Below are 14858 nucleotides of genomic sequence, written 5' to 3'. Positions count from 1 at the left end.
AACTCCTGCCCTGTACTTGGCACCTGAATGTGACTGGAGAGACACACATAAGCCCCCTGACGGGGTCTCCCTGTCCAGGAGCACCCAGCTCTACTGGCCTCACCGGCTTCCTGCTGCCCAGCTGTCCGGCTGTCCCTCCGCCAAGCACACCCTGTCCCGCTGTGCTCCCCACGCGAGTTTCCACATCTGCTGCCCCTCCCCTCTCCCAGCTGATGCCCTCGCTTCTCTCACTGCGCTGAGTTCCAAAGAGCTTACCTAGCCTGGAGAACTCAGAGGACCTGACTTGGCCTAGGAAGGGTAGAGGTGAGTTGAGCCAAAGGCAGAAGGCCCCATCTACGTGCAGAGGACTGCAGGTTTCTTGGGGGAAACAGGGCCCAAAGTGCGTGGCATCAAGAGGAGATGATCTTCGAGGCTGCTGTGTGATCAAGGATCTCACATTCAAAGCTAGGCTCAGCCTCTCCCGTGTCCCCACACAGCATACCCTTTACTCCTGGGCTCAAAGAGCTGTGGCAATGGCTGAGAAGCCTCATGAAGACTCATCGGGGAGGAGGCAATAGGGAGCAGATGGAAGACGATGGTCTCGGGACCTGCTGGGTGCACAGCCCCTGGTTCCACAATCTTTTGTAATTAACGCCAGCTGGTGCCCCCCCCCCATAATGAGTCCCCACCCATTAGCCCTTTAGCTAACCCTCACCCCCTGCCCTTGCTCCCAGATCTGGGCTTTTGCTTTGGCCATTGCAACCTAGTCTGTCTTAGGACAGGGCTGTGACAATGAGGCTTTAACGCCCTATCCATCACTCCAGTTCTTCTGGGGTCCTGTCCTCCCCCAGGTCCTGAACCCTCTGCCCTGGGTAGGGTCTCTACAGGCACCACAGTGTGATGACTCTGAGCTTGGACTCCAGAACAGGACTTCTCAGCCTTAGCACTACTGACATCTGGGGCTGGATAATTCTTTATTGCGGGGGCTGTCTCACATAGCGATGTTGGTACCATCCCCGACCCCTACCCAGGAAATTCAACCAGCACACCCAACCCCCTCCCCCATCCTCCAGTGTGACAAACAAAAATATCTCCCAGCGCTGTCCTTTGTCCCTGGAGGATGCCACTGCCCTGGGTGGAGGACCACTGATCTAGCGTCTAACGGTACTGGGTTCACACTCAGCTCCTACCTTTGCACAAGTCCCTTCACCAGTCTGAGCCTCGTCTCCCCTGTTCTTAAGACAGGAAGCCCTACACCTGACGCACAGGTAGATGTGAGGCTTAGCGTGCAATCGTGCACGGGCAGAGCTGGAGACAGGGCCTGCCCCAGAGGAGACACTTAGTCCTCACCACGATTAGTAGCTCCTGGATGCTGAGCCCTTCTGACTCTGCGGGTGTGGCTGTCACTGCCCTGCCTTATCTCTGGGTCTGATCCTACTGCCCAACAGTTCCCACCTAGGAGACAGGTGAAAACAGGGAGCCTTCAGAGGCCCACCACTGTGGGACCATCCCAAATACCACGAGGGTACCTCTGAGGGCTCTGCTGGGCAGTTATTCACAGTGGCTAATTCTGGTGACTCTGGGAGCCCATGCAGAGCCTGCGTTCTACCCCAACTCCTAGAAGCTTCCTTGAGCTCAAGAAGTGGCATTGATATGCAGGACGGGTCCTACAGGGGAAGCTCATGTGTCTGGCCCACAAACATGGTAAGGACTGCAGGAAAGGTGGAGGGGGGGACATTCAGAAGCCACCAAAAGCACCGAGGCCCACGGACTCACACCTAAGGATCCATCAGGGCAACCGCCGGGCCAGGAGAAGCTGAGGTTCAGAAGCTGGGGCTGAGGCATCTGGAGGAGAAGCTGGGCCTCCCCCCGCACCGGTCCCCTTCCTCCTCTGCTGTCCTGCCACACGTTTAGCGAGCACCTATTGTGTGACCACTCAGTGACAAGTGCTGCTGGCTCCGCGCAGCTCCATGTGGGGAAAGCTACAGCCGCATGAGGGGCTCGTGTTCCAGAGGCCAAGGGACAGAGAGGCCCTCGGTCTTTCCGAGGTGCATGAGCCTGGGTCCCCCCCAGATGTTCTAGCTGCCCTAGAGCTTATCTTCTCGCTCCTCCATGAGACAGGGCTCAGATCCCAAAGGCCACCATCATCGTCCCCCTGGCACAGGTGGAATTGGGTCTCCCCCCCGACCCCACTGAACTCGTTTGGTCAAGTCCCAAACCCCCTCCCTCAGAACGTGTTCTTACTTGGAGATGGGGTCTTTACAAAGGTAATGCAGTTAAAATGAGGTCAGTAGGGTGACCCTAATCCAGTATGACCAGCGTCCTAGGACAGGGGAAATTTAGGACACAGGGACAGAGGGAAGATGTGTGACTGGGGGAAGACAGCCATCAGCAAGTCAAGGAGCAAGGCCCAGGGCAGATCTGCCCTCACAAGGAACCTCAGAAGGAACCGAGCCCGCTGCCGACACCTTATCCTCCAGCAGCCTCCGGAAAATACATTTCCAGGCTTGAAGCCCCCCAGCTGGCTCCTTTGCTAAGGAAGCCCTAGAAGACTCACCCACCTCCCAACACTGCCTTCCCTCCTCCTGTGTTGGTCTTCGTGTAGCCGGCCCACCTGTCCCAGGGCCACCCACCTGTCCCCTCGCATCCCCTGGTCTGCCTGGGACCACCAAAAGCATGGTGCTGACAATAACGTGCTTATAAGCACAAGGCAGGGCCCGGCCGGGGGCCAGACCTCCTGAGCTCGAGTCTTTCTGCCACCACTGACTGACGGGAATACAAAAGGGCCACATTGTATCAACCTCTCTTCGCCTCAGTCTGTTTATCTGTGAAATGGGTACAGTGCCGCTTCCGCTCTCACCGGCTTATTGTGCGCAGCAAAACATTGGGGGGGCCGGGAGGACGTGCAGGAGTTCTCGTTAAGTCCTAGGGGCCCAAATGAAGCCATCGCTTAGTTAGCACGTCGCTCCTGGGCAAACACTCTCCCTACTTTGGACTCTGACTGAACTCCCCGTCCATTAAAACCTCCATTCCCTCTCTACTCTGACGGTGCCGAGACGGGTCTCCTGCTCCCTATTTCTAACGCTGCCTATCTGGATTCAAGAACAGGTGACGTATAGTTTGACTCCTGCTGATTTTCATCTTGTAGGCATCAGCGCATTATCCCGGCGTGGGATCCTGGGAGTCTCAGTTCGGCTATCTGATACGTTTGCATCCTTTCCCGCTGTGAGTCACTCATAGATCCATGAGCGCGACCTTCTCCCTTCGTCCAGGTTCCTGCTGACCGTACCAGAAAGGGACAGACAGACCAAGCCCTCTCTCCAGACAATCTACAACCTTTGGGCTGAGTCTTCAATTGGCAGCAGATTCACTCAGTGGTAGTAACAGGCAGTGATGAGCTGGAGTGTCACGTTGGGAGTTTAAAATCAGCCGTGGTAGGAGTATTTATACCAGGGAAATTGGCAAATAATACAAATCAGATTTCAGCTCCCCCTTCCCACCCTGTCAAGAGCCAGTTGTTAAATATTTACCCGCACATTCACCCACGTTCATGTGTCACGCTCAAGATATTGGGAGAGACTTTGTCAAACACCTCCAAATTCACACGTACATCTTCACGGAGCTTTCATAGCCTACCAAACAGTGCCGTCTGCATTATTTAATTCAGTTCTTTGAACATCCCAGAAGTTAAAGGGCTGAATATCACCGTACCCACTATACCCATTTTAAAGATGAGGAACACGAGGCTAATGATTGTCTCAGAGCCAGACAGGAAACTAGTGTCAAAAGCGGGGCTCAGACCACCGTGTTAGGATCTCAACTGTCACTGCTATTGTCGGCTTGACGTTGAACTGTGCCCCTGCCCCACCCCCACTGCCCAGTCCCCACTGTTGATTGTCAAAAGTGCTCTGAATTCCGTCACCAGCCACTGTTCTGGGTTTAACACTCAGTCTTTGAGGGGGATTCTGCAACCGAGGGCTCTACCTCCAGCCCTTCTGGTTAGTAGCATGTCACCGGGATCCCTGTTTCTACCTGGGGGAGGACCCTCAAATTTTTGACAAGACTCTCTGCGCCCTGTTTAAAGTTCACCGATGACAAGAGACTGCTTAAAGTGACCCCACCTCAATGCAGTCTTTCTCAGCCTGGGCTCCAGTGATGCTGGGACCCTCGAGCTCTCCAGGATAGCAGCGCTGACTTAGGTCTCTGGGCCTGAGGGCTAGAAGAGCAGACCGAAGGCGGGTGACGGCATTAGAGGAGCCTAAGGAGGAAGCTGCAAAGCGACAGGTTTGGCGTAGCCCACACAGTGTCTTTCTCAAACACTTTTTTAAAATCCTAAAGGGAGGGGCGCCTGGGTAGCTCAGTGGGTTGGGCCTCTGCCTACGGCTCAGGTCATGATCTCAGGGTCCTGGGATTGAGCCCTACATCGGTCTCTCTGCTCAGCGGGGAGCCTGCTTCCCCCCCCACCCCCGCCTGCCTTTCTGCCTGCTTGTGATCTCTCACTTTCTGTCAAATATATAAATAAAATCTTTAAAAAAAATCCTAAAGGGGCACCTGGGTGGCTCAGTCGTTAAGCATCTGCCTTTGGCTCAGGTCATAATTCCTGGATCTTGGGATCGAGCCCTGTAGAGGGAAGCCTGCTTTTCCTCTCCCACTCCCACTGCTTGTGTTTCCTCTCTCACTGTGTCTCTCTCTGTCAAATAAATAAAGAGAATCTTAAAAAAAAAAACCCAAAACTTTAAAATCTTAAGAATTGAGAGATTTCACCTAAAAAGCCAGATTTCCAGAATCTCTTAAAAAAAAAAAAAAAAAAAAGGAGGGGTGCCTGGGTGGCTCAGTGGGCTAAGCCGCTGCCTTCGGCTCAGGTCATGATCTCAGGGTCCTGGGATCGAGTCCCGCATCAGGATCTCTGCTCAGCGGGGAGTCTGCTTCCTTCTCTCTCTCTCTCTCTCTGCCTGCCTCTCAGTGTACTTGTAATTTCTCTCTGTCAAATAAATAAATAAAATCTTTAAAAAAAAAAAAAAAAAAGGAGGGGCGCCTGGGTGGCTCAGTGGTTTGGGCTGCTTCCTTCGGCTCGGGTCATGATCTCAGGGTCCTGGGATCGAGCCCCGCATCGGGGGCTGCTCCGCAGGAAGCCTGCTTCCCTCTCTCTCTCTCTCTCTCACTGCCTGCCTCTCTGCCTACTTGTGATCTCTGTCTGTCAAGTGAATAAATAAAATCTTTAAAAAAAAAAAAAAAAGGAAATCTGGCAACACAAGCCCACTGATATACTTGGAAACAATGTGATGGAATCGGGGAGGGGCTGTCCCTTTTCGAAGTGGCAGGACTTCTCCAATTTACCACCCCCACCCCCCATTTGGGGGTTGCAAACTCTAAAGCCCTAGGCACCCAGCAATGAATGTAAATGAGTGGTGTGAGCTTTAAGCACCAGGACAACTAGTCTTTGACCTTGGGTCTAGGTGCTGGGGTATCAGGGCTAGCTGCTTTGTCTCTTTGAGGCCCATCTGGTCTGGGTCGCCGCACCCTCTGGGGGCTGGATGTGGTAGACAGACCCCAACTGGGCCTCTTGCACTAACCACTAGGAAATTACTCAACCTCTCTGTGTTTTAGTTGTTCATCTTGAAAATGATGATGATAATACTAGCATTTTCCTCATCGTCTCGAGGTGAGGATAAATCAGCTAAACCATGACAGGTCCTTAAAACAGTTCCTAAAACTTGCAACAAGCTCAGTCAACACTGGTTGCCATCCTTCCGCCAAGGGCCTGCTTGGCTCGTCTCCATCCCGTCCAAGCTGCTCTGGAGTCTCGGGGGACTGCTGAGGAAGAGAGAGGGCTGGACAGTGGGTGGCTCTAGCTAACCACCCAACTCTGCACCTGAGTTCAAGACGTGGGAGCAGGGAGAGTGGAGTTCTCAGCTGGGGGGAGGAACAGCCCAGGGGCTGCTCGCTGACTCCAGGCCCTATGAGCCCACAGTGTAAGGGCGGTGGGAACGGAAGCTGGGCCTGGAACCAGGGAGGACACGGTAACAGGGTCTGCAGATGACGCATGGACGCCGAGCACCATATTTTAACCCACAGGCCAACGAGGGGCGCTCTGGCATTCACCACGTGCCGGGTGTGGAGCTGAGTGCTCAGTATTTAGCATCCCTGTGGATCTTTCCAGAAGGGGCATCAAGACCTTACACAGGAGACACTGAGGCTCAGAGAACTACGTGCCTCTTCCCATGTCTGCCTAACTGTTAAGGGGCACAGCCCACCTTCCAACAGAGCCTGGGGAGCCCCAAAGCCTGTCTGCCTGCACCAGGCAGCCCTACCCCCCTCCGGCTCTCCCAGCGGGCACCAAGGGTGAGAGCAGCCTGCCCAGGCCTCCAGGTGAGGAACGTCAGAGGAAGCCAGACCCGAATGTTCCAGACCCGAGAGCAGACGCAGGGAGTGTGGACAACCGCCTCCCAGAGGCAGTCAGATGTCATGGAAGCAGAAAGGGGTTTATTCTCTAGAACTCCAACGGGCAAGAGCAGGGTCACCGGAGGTTAGACTGCGCTCACCATCAGAACAACTACGGATGGGGCGCCCGGGCGGCTCAGTCGGTAAAGCGTCCCACTCTTGATTCCAGCTCAGGTCACGATCCCAGGGTCAGAGCGGGGCGTGGGGGGATCAAGCCCCGTGTCAGGCTCTGTGCTCGGTGGGGAGTCTGCCTGAGAGTCTCTCTCTCCTGCTGCCCCTCCCGCCGCCCCTCCCCCAGGCACGCTCTCTTTCTCTCTCTCTCGAAAATAAATAAATAAATCTTTAAAACAAAACAAAACAAACAACTAAATTTTGTTTAGGAGTGTCTGTGAACAAGGGGAGTAGGTCCTTTTGGAAAGGGACTGCTGCCCAGGCATGGGCCAAGGGCGACTCATGTGTCAGCAGGCCAAGGCGGGTAGGAAAAAAGGCCCACCCTTGGGTTGTGGGGTGTAGAGAGGGCAGGGTCAACCATACAGAAGGATCTCAGGGTCTCAGGGTCCTCTTCTTCTTTTTTTTTTTTTTTTTGGTAGAGAGAGAGAGAGCACACAAGCAAGAGAGTAGGGTAGGAGCAGAGAGAGAGGGAGAGAGAATCCTGAGTGGGGTCCACACCCAGCATAGAACCCAAAGTGGGGCTCAATCTCGCAACCCTGAGAACATGACCCAAAGCAAAATCAAGTGTCGGACTCATAACTGACTGATTGAGGTGCTCCTCAGGGTCCTCTTAAGTTGAGCTGTCAGAGGTACCTCCTGCCTGCCCCACCCCTTCCTCATTCATCCACGAAATATTTTTCTGAATTGTGCTGAACAAGACAGATGCGGTCTGTGCCTTTAAGGAGCACTACAATGAAATCTTTCCATTTTGGGTACATGCTACAAGCTCTAAGTAGGTGGGACTTCATATCTCATCAGGGTGGGAGAAAGTGTCCCTGGAAGAAGTGGCATTTGAGTCGACACTTGAAGGATGGGCAGATCTGGGCAGGTGAAGGGAGCTGGAAGCGTGTTGCGGGCCAAGGGAACAGCATGTGGGAAAGCCCCGAATGAGGACAGGCACTTGAAGCCCGAGAGGACACGGAAGACAGAAGAGATCAGGTCTGCGTTGCAGGAAGCGCGGTGGGGGGGTGGGGGAGTGGGCGGTGAGGAGGGGCCCAGACTGAGAGCGGGGCACCACTCAGTGGCCCCCTCCGTGGTCCAGGCAGGGGACAACAGCGGCATTACTGAGACTTAAGCGGATGGAACTGAGATGTGTCTAGGAAATCAAGTCAAAGCAAAGGAAGAGGGGATCGTTCCCGTGGAGAGAGAAGGAACCGGGAGGGTCAAATGGGCTTGAGCTTCTGCACGGCTGTCAGCACTGTGGCCAGCCCCAGCCCCACCAGGGAGGGGACCCCATGCTCTTGTCATCATGTGTTCACGGGGAGCCCTCTACTCTGCTCCTCCGGGGAGAAGACTCTGGACTAATCCTGCCACTTTGCCCACCCCTTGGGAGGGTCTCCTTGCCTGAGGAGGTGGCACAGGCCGGGGTAGGGGTCTGACATTTATTGGACAAGTTCCTTTCCTAGTTCGGGGGTAGTGACTTCACGGCTGCCCCCGCAGCCTGCCCTTCCCTTTGGGTTGCGTCTGTTGGCAGGAAGGAGCCCCTTTCTACCTGATCCCACGACCCAGACAAGCAAACCCAAGTTAGAGTGTAGGGTCGCCTGCTGCACCCCAGCTTGACGCTCAAGCTTCTTTCTCCAGCCTGGTGGGCCCTGCAGTGAAGCTGGGATGTCCCTGACACGAGGACCCGCTTCTCAGCGGGCTCCCTCACTAAGGTGTAAGGTGAGTGGCCGGACCCGCCCTCTACCCAGACTCGCTGCTGGGCATGGTGCTGGGCGAGGTCTCTCTGTTCCTATGAGGATATGACCCTTCCCCAGGAATGTGACTCCACTTCGTCCCCGATTTTAAACAGACCTTCCTGCTGTCTGACAGTTCTCAAAGCTGTCGTAAATACTAGCTTGTAGGGCTCTTCCTGAGGCAGGCAGTGTCTTCCTCTAGTCCTTCTAACTTACATCTTGGCATTGATCATGACCAGCAACATTGCCATGGCTGGACACTATTGCGTGGATCTTTCCCTTGGCCTGGGAAACCTGCGCGTAGCTCTGTCGCCCAGTGTGCCCCTCACGTCATCATACAGGAGACACTTCTCGGGGTCAAAGAGCCCAAAATCACAGTGTCTCTGAGCAAACGGTCTGGCGTTCTGGGCAGTGTAAATGACACGGGTGCCCGTTTTTCTCACTGCAGAAGGGATCTTGGGACCTCAGGCTTGTGTTTTGTGCACTAACGTCATTCTCAGCTCCCACATATATTCCGTCCCCTGTATTCCCAGTGCCCTGACTTCCTCACGACAGGTGTCTCTGCAAAGTGCCTCTGACCCTTTCTGGAGAGAGCTGGAGCCCAGGCATGCTTTCCTGCATCTTCTTGTCTCTGCCTCCTCCCCTCCCCACAGTACGCGGCTCCTCGCTCCAGGCCCCAGAATGTTCTTCGGTCTGGAAAGAAGGCTGACATGGGAGATGATCCAAGTTTGTAAATTCCAGGAAAGGCGTGAGCGGGACACAGGCTCCTAAGACACATGCTCAGATTTCCTGGAAGTTTAGGTAACCAAGACATTGGTTTTTCATGGCCTGGGAAGCTGGTCAGGAGGTGGACCAGGCTGAAGCGAGCAACCAGTCTCCCGCAGGGTCTTCCCAAGTGACCAATGCTCTGAGCAGCCCTCACCAACCGGGACACCACGGCCACAGCCCCGGCCTCCCCCGGAGTCACTCAGCTGCATGCCCACGGGCCCTTCACTCTTCCCCTGAGTCTGCAACTCAGCCTTCTCTCGTGACACCTCCTGACACCGCCTCCCGGGACCCCCTCCCGGTGACACCTTCAGCTCATTACCTCCACCACTTAACGCTCCCTAATAACGAGCTCTCACTCGCAATCACACTGCCAGCGCCCGGGCGAAGACAGCCTCCAGCTGCTGCACGCCTGGGCCCGCGCCCACCGCGCTGTCTAGACGCAAGCACGGGGCCTGTCAGCATCCAAATGACAGCACGTGCCCCAGCCGCCGAGCGTCAAAGCCGGCTCCATGCCGGGGACTGCACACGCTGAATGAAGCCCAATTTCATGTTAATGCGGCTCCAGAACAAAATGCCAGGAGCTTCTTCCAGCACCTTTCCCCTTCCCCCCTCACATGGGGAGGCCCCCGGGGGCGTCAGGACCGACCCTCCATTCACCTTGTGACCACGTGTCATCAGGATGTACCCGAAGCCCTCAGAGCCTCCAACTGCCCTCCCCCGCCCACCAAGGATCCCCACCCCTGCGGCCCATCCTTTGGGGTGATCACCTCCTTCAGGCACGGTCTGGATCAACCCTGGCCACCGACCTCCTGCTGCCGGGGAGCCGGCTTAGGGCTCAGCTCAATGCACCCCAAATCAGCGGCAACTCACAAGGACTCGCCATGCAGGAGAGCCCCAGCTCTAGGGGACTCCCTGGGGACCCCCGCTGCTCCACAAGTCTCCACCCTGAGACACCGGAGGACTTTTGAGAACTTCCGAGTTGCCCAGAAAGTACACCGGCTTGCACTTTTTGTTTAGGACTCTGCGTTAAAAAAACCGACCCCTGCAAGCTGGGGAGCCTGCCCAAGCTTAACCTGAGGCAGTGGTCAGGTTGTGGGGAAGAGGCAGGACCTTTGTTCGTGGCCTTGACTCTGTTCCCCCAGCGGCCAGCAACAGGTGACAGCCCCGGGCTCCCCCAGCTGCCCAGGCAGAAGAGAGTTCCTCCCTCTTTCCGAGGAAGCAGCAGCTGGGGGAGCCACTGTCATTTCACCCAGCCCCTGCCCCCTGAAAGCCCACCGCAGGCTGCCCCTTTCAGGGGTCTCTCCCCTCCTCAGAGCCCTGGGGCCTGAATGGTCCACTGGGGCGCTCCCCACAGGCTTCGGGTCCTGAGGGCAGGGACTAGGCCCCCCCAGCACCCAGTCCGTCACAGGAGACTCCCACTAGTGATGTGGCCAGGATGACACATGGGGCTGGGCAGGCCTCAGACCCGGCTCCTGCCCTTCCCCACAGCCGAACGGGGCTCTGAGGCCGGCAGCCTTTCCACCCGGGCCCTCGGTGCTTCCTTCTGGACCAGGGGCACCGATGTGGTACTAGCCTGGCCACACTCCTTGTACTTTGCCAAGAGGAGGCCCAGGAACATCCAGCTTGCCTGTGTTGGGCCTGGAGCGCCTCTGAGTCGCAGGCCTGGAGCGCCTCTGAGTCGCAGGCCTGCCTTGGGGGCAGCCCCAGGCTGACCCCACCCGAGGCCACCTCCCCTTCCCGCGAAGAACAAACCCCTGTCTGGGTTCTGGAAGGATTTTAGAAGCTTGGCAAAGCAGGTCTGGGGTTAGGTTTTGGGAGCCCAAGTTGTGCTGGGCATCAGTGGGGTCCCCCCGGGCCAGCAGCGAGCGTGTGCGGACACACGCAGGTGAGAATGGGGGAGGTGTATGTCTGTGCGTCTGCGAATGGGAAGAAATGAAATAACCCAGAGCCCCAGGCCCTTTTCACCTGACCCAAAAACTGGTATCAGGCCCACCGGGTTCCTGGCTCAGAACAGCTTTGATAGGCAGGACCGAGGGAGCCGGGAGGAGACGGGCCCTCAGGAGAGGCGGTGCAAGGGTGGAAGATGTCAGCAGGGTCTGGGGCAGGTGGCCCCAGCGGTGGGAGGGGATAGGAAGAAGCACTGTCATAGGTCTGCCTTGGGCAGGGCAGAAATGCCCAAGGGGGCCTTTGGTTATGACCAGAGAGAGGCCAAGAGCCAGCACCTCTCAGTGGGGTCCCAGGGCTCCTGCTCCTGGGTTTGGGGGGGAGGGCAGCGCCTACCTGTACCACGGCGGGTGGGTGCTGAAGGCCTGGAGTCATAGGTGGCGGGGTCCTGCAGCGGGGGAGTCATCCAGTGCCCCCTCGGTGCCCGGGCCCAGAGCCCACTGCACCTGCAGCACCAAGGGCCATTGTGAGGAGAATCTGAAAGGAGAGGGCAGTGGGAGGGCACGGCCAGGCCCTGAGGCCCGAAGGCAGAGTCCACATGGACTTCCGAGGGCTGGGGAGGAAGCCTGAGGGGGTCGGCCGGGTGGACCAAACTCCGTGACAAGGAGGTCTGAGAAAGCAAACAGGAGATGTGTGGAAAGGGACCGGGATGGAGGGGACAGGCAAGGGCCAGCGAGGGCTCGCGGGGAGGTCGGGGCGGGAGCAGTGTGAGAGCAGGAAGCGGTCAGCGCAGACCAGGTCTTGAGGGACTGAGCTGGAAGGACAGAGCAGAGAACCCAGGCAAGACCCAGGCCTGGCAGGGGAGGCAAGGTTTGGGGACTCGGCGATAAGCGGAGGAGGGGAGGAGCTGGGCCTCAGACGCACTGGGCATGACCGTCAGGCCCAGACGGGACCTGGATGGCTCATGGAGCCCAGAAGGGACATCCGAGGGCATCCCAGGGTGGCAGGCACCCGGAGTCGGCCTGTTCTCAATCCTTCCACCATGCTCAGCCCCCCCCCCCCAGCCCCTCGCTGCCCCTCCCTGCGGTTTCGGCCCTCCTGCAGCAGCCACAAGGCCACAGGGGGGCCTCAGGACCCAATTGTGAACTCAGGTCCTGAGCAGGTGGAGTGTGGGGGATGAGGAAAAGGCGTTGCTACAGGTATGGGGCGGCTGAGAGTGGTTCAGGGTCCCAGTAGGCGGCGTCGGCCAGGAGGCTACTCAGATCAGTGGGGGGGGCGGGGCCAGCAATGAGAGGAGGAAGACGCTAACGGGAGAGGTTACCAGCCCACGGGGGGGGGGGGGGGGGTGCCCTGCAGGAAGGCTGAGGACAGAGGGACAACCCGAACGGGAGAGAGGTGTCCAGGCAGGGGAGAGGAGGGAAGGTGCCAGGCAGAGGGAAGGAGGGGAGGTGCTAGGCAGGGCAGGGGAGGGGAGGTGCCAGGCAGGGGAGTGGGTAGGAGGGAGAGGATGCCAGGCAGGAGCAGGATGGGAACGTGCTAGGCAGGGAGGGGTGGCAGGCGAGGGGGAGGAGTAGGTGGAGGCGATCCGGAGGAGGGAAGGTGCCAGACGTGAGGGAGGGGGGAAGGTACCAGGCGGAGGAGTGCCAGGCAGAGGGAGGGAGGGGAAGTGCAGGTGGGGGGAGGGGGGAAGGTACCAGGTAGGGGAAGGAAGGAAAGAGGCCAGGCAGAGAGGAGACGGGGGAGGTATCCGAGAGGAGGTAAGATGGGAGTGTGGCAGTCATGGAAGGGGTGCAAGAAAGGGGGTGGGGGAAGCGAGAACCAGGCTGAGGGTGGGGGAGGTGCCAGGCATGGGGAGGAAGAGCGTGAGGAGGGGGGAGAGATCAGGAGAGGAAGAGGGGGTGGCGATGCCAGGCGCCGGTGGGGGGGGTGCCAGGTAATGGGAAGTGCCAGGTAAGAGGAAGGTGCCAGGAAGGGGTGAGAAGGAAGATGCCAGGCAGGGGGGAGGAGGGATGCCAGGCAGTGGGGAGACCAGAGAGATGCCAGGCAGTGGGGAGAGCCGGGAGAGGCCAGGGGGGGCGGAGGGGGATGTCAGACGGGGGGAGATGCCAGACAGGGGGGAGGAGGATGCCAGGCAGGGAGGAGAAGGGATGCCAGGCAGGCGGGAGCAGAGGAGATACCAGGCAGGGGGGAGGAGGGATGCCAGGCAGGGGAAGGAGGGATGATGCCAACAGAGGCAGGACGGGTACTGCCAGGCAGGGAAGGCGGGGGCGCCGGCGCAGCGCGGCCGGGCGGCGTCTCCGAAAGGGCCTGGGGGCCGCGCAGCGCGGGTCGCTCACCTGCTCCCCCGGGACCCCGGCCCCGGAGCACGGCCGCCCGCTCCCCGCTCGGCGCTCGGCTCGGCCCGGCGCCTGCGCCGCTGCAGCCCGGAGCGGGGGAGGCGCAGGGAGCGTCTGCAAAGAGCGAGGAGCTTAATAATGAGTTAGGGATCGGATCAGGCAGCGTCGCCCATCCATCCGAATGTGCGATCACCACGTTGGGAGCATCGCCACCCGCCCTGGCCAAGTCCATTGTGATCCTCGGCCCGTGCCCCCTAGGCGCCCACCGATCCACACAGACCGTCGGAGCATCCTAAGTGACCGCAGACAGTACCACACGCGCACACAGGCACATTTGCACATACACGGGGGCGGGGGGGGGGGGGGAGGGCGTCGGTTCCACTCCAGGCTCAGAGCCAGGCACTGACTGGTGACCCCTCTTCCTACTTTTACGCACTAGCCCTTGCCCCACATGCAGTCACAGGAGCCAACCCTGGTCACCCCATGGGGTATCCCAGGAGTCACTGTCGAAGCACCAGTAGCAGCTAGCACAGCGCCTGGCATTTGGTAGGGGGTCAGCTCTGACCTGCTAAAAAGGATGAGCCTTAGGCAAGGTCCAGAGCTGGTGGGAGCCCCTGTAGGCAGGAGCCAGTAGGTGAGGACTTTGGGGGCAGAGTCCTGGCAGCCCTGAGGTGGAGCTGTGATAGAGACCCGGGTCGGTGGGGTCCTGCCCCCTCAGATTCCACCTCTGCCCTGGATGCCTAGCCCGGCCCCATCTGTGCCACACCTTGCACTGGAGGCATATGGGGTTTCTGGGCTCCAAGCGCTGCCTGGGCCTCTACTGCCCCTGACATGAGCTGACTTGGAGCTTTTTCCACCTCTGTCATTTTTTTTTTTTTTCTAATTGTGTTAAACTACACAGAACACAAAATTCACAATCTTTGCCACTTTTCAGTATACGGGTCAACGCTGTGAAGTGTATTTACCTTGCTGTGCAAACCATCGCCAGAACTCTTTCATCTTGGAAACCTGAAATTCTGCCCATTAAACAGATCTTCTCTCCCCCCAGACGTTGGGCACCGTCGTTCTACTTTCTGTTTCTATGACTTTGATTACTCTTGGTACCTCATATGAATATATTCATACACATTTGCCCTTTTGTGACTGGTTTATTTCACCGGACAGCACGTCCTCTAGGTTCGTGCACGCCGTCCCCGGTGTCAGCACTGCCTTCCTCTTCAGGTGGAGCGAGCTTCCGTTGCGTGGATGGGTGCAACCTATGGATGGGTGTCAACCACATTTCGTTTCTCCATTCGTTTCTCCATGGGTAATGTTGCTTACACCCCCTTTAAAACAGGTTGCCATTGAACCGGACAGAAACTCCCGCGCAGCCTGGGAAGACATACTCGCCTCCCAGCCCCTCTCAGCACCTGTCATCCTATTTTCAGGACCCTTCCCCAGAGGACAGCAGACCTTTGGCTACTCAGCAGACCCACTGTGGCCTTTCTACCCAAATTTGCTTACGTAATGTGCTAGATCAAATGTATTTGTGTGTTCTTTCTAGTGAAGGGACCCCGGGGCCCCT

At 57.8% G+C, this 14858-nt stretch overlaps 1 protein-coding gene across 2 annotated transcripts in view; it reads right to left on the bottom strand.

The window, feature by feature from the left end:
• The window catches only part of SMARCD3 (SWI/SNF related, matrix associated, actin dependent regulator of chromatin, subfamily d, member 3), a 29602-nt gene extending 16202 nt beyond the window's left edge, over positions 1-13400 (bottom strand). The window contains exons 1-2 of one of the 2 annotated variants that reach the window (XM_032304488.1): positions 13295-13400; positions 11355-11495 (exon numbers count right to left, since the gene is read on the bottom strand). In XM_032304488.1, the coding sequence (XP_032160379.1) occupies positions 11355-11393 (39 nt within the window). In that variant the 5' untranslated portion in view covers positions 11394-11495; positions 13295-13400. The remainder of the gene's footprint in view (positions 1-11354; positions 11496-13294) is intronic. The other variant, XM_032304489.1, reaches the window with a different exon arrangement.
• Between the last annotated feature and the right edge of the window lie 1458 nt (positions 13401-14858).

This window comes from Mustela erminea, chromosome 11 (assembly GCF_009829155.1).
Source record: "Mustela erminea isolate mMusErm1 chromosome 11, mMusErm1.Pri, whole genome shotgun sequence".
NCBI lineage: Eukaryota > Metazoa > Chordata > Mammalia > Carnivora > Mustelidae > Mustela > Mustela erminea.
The sequence above is the reverse complement of the archived record's forward strand: the minus strand, read 5'-3'. Positions and strand labels throughout refer to the sequence as shown.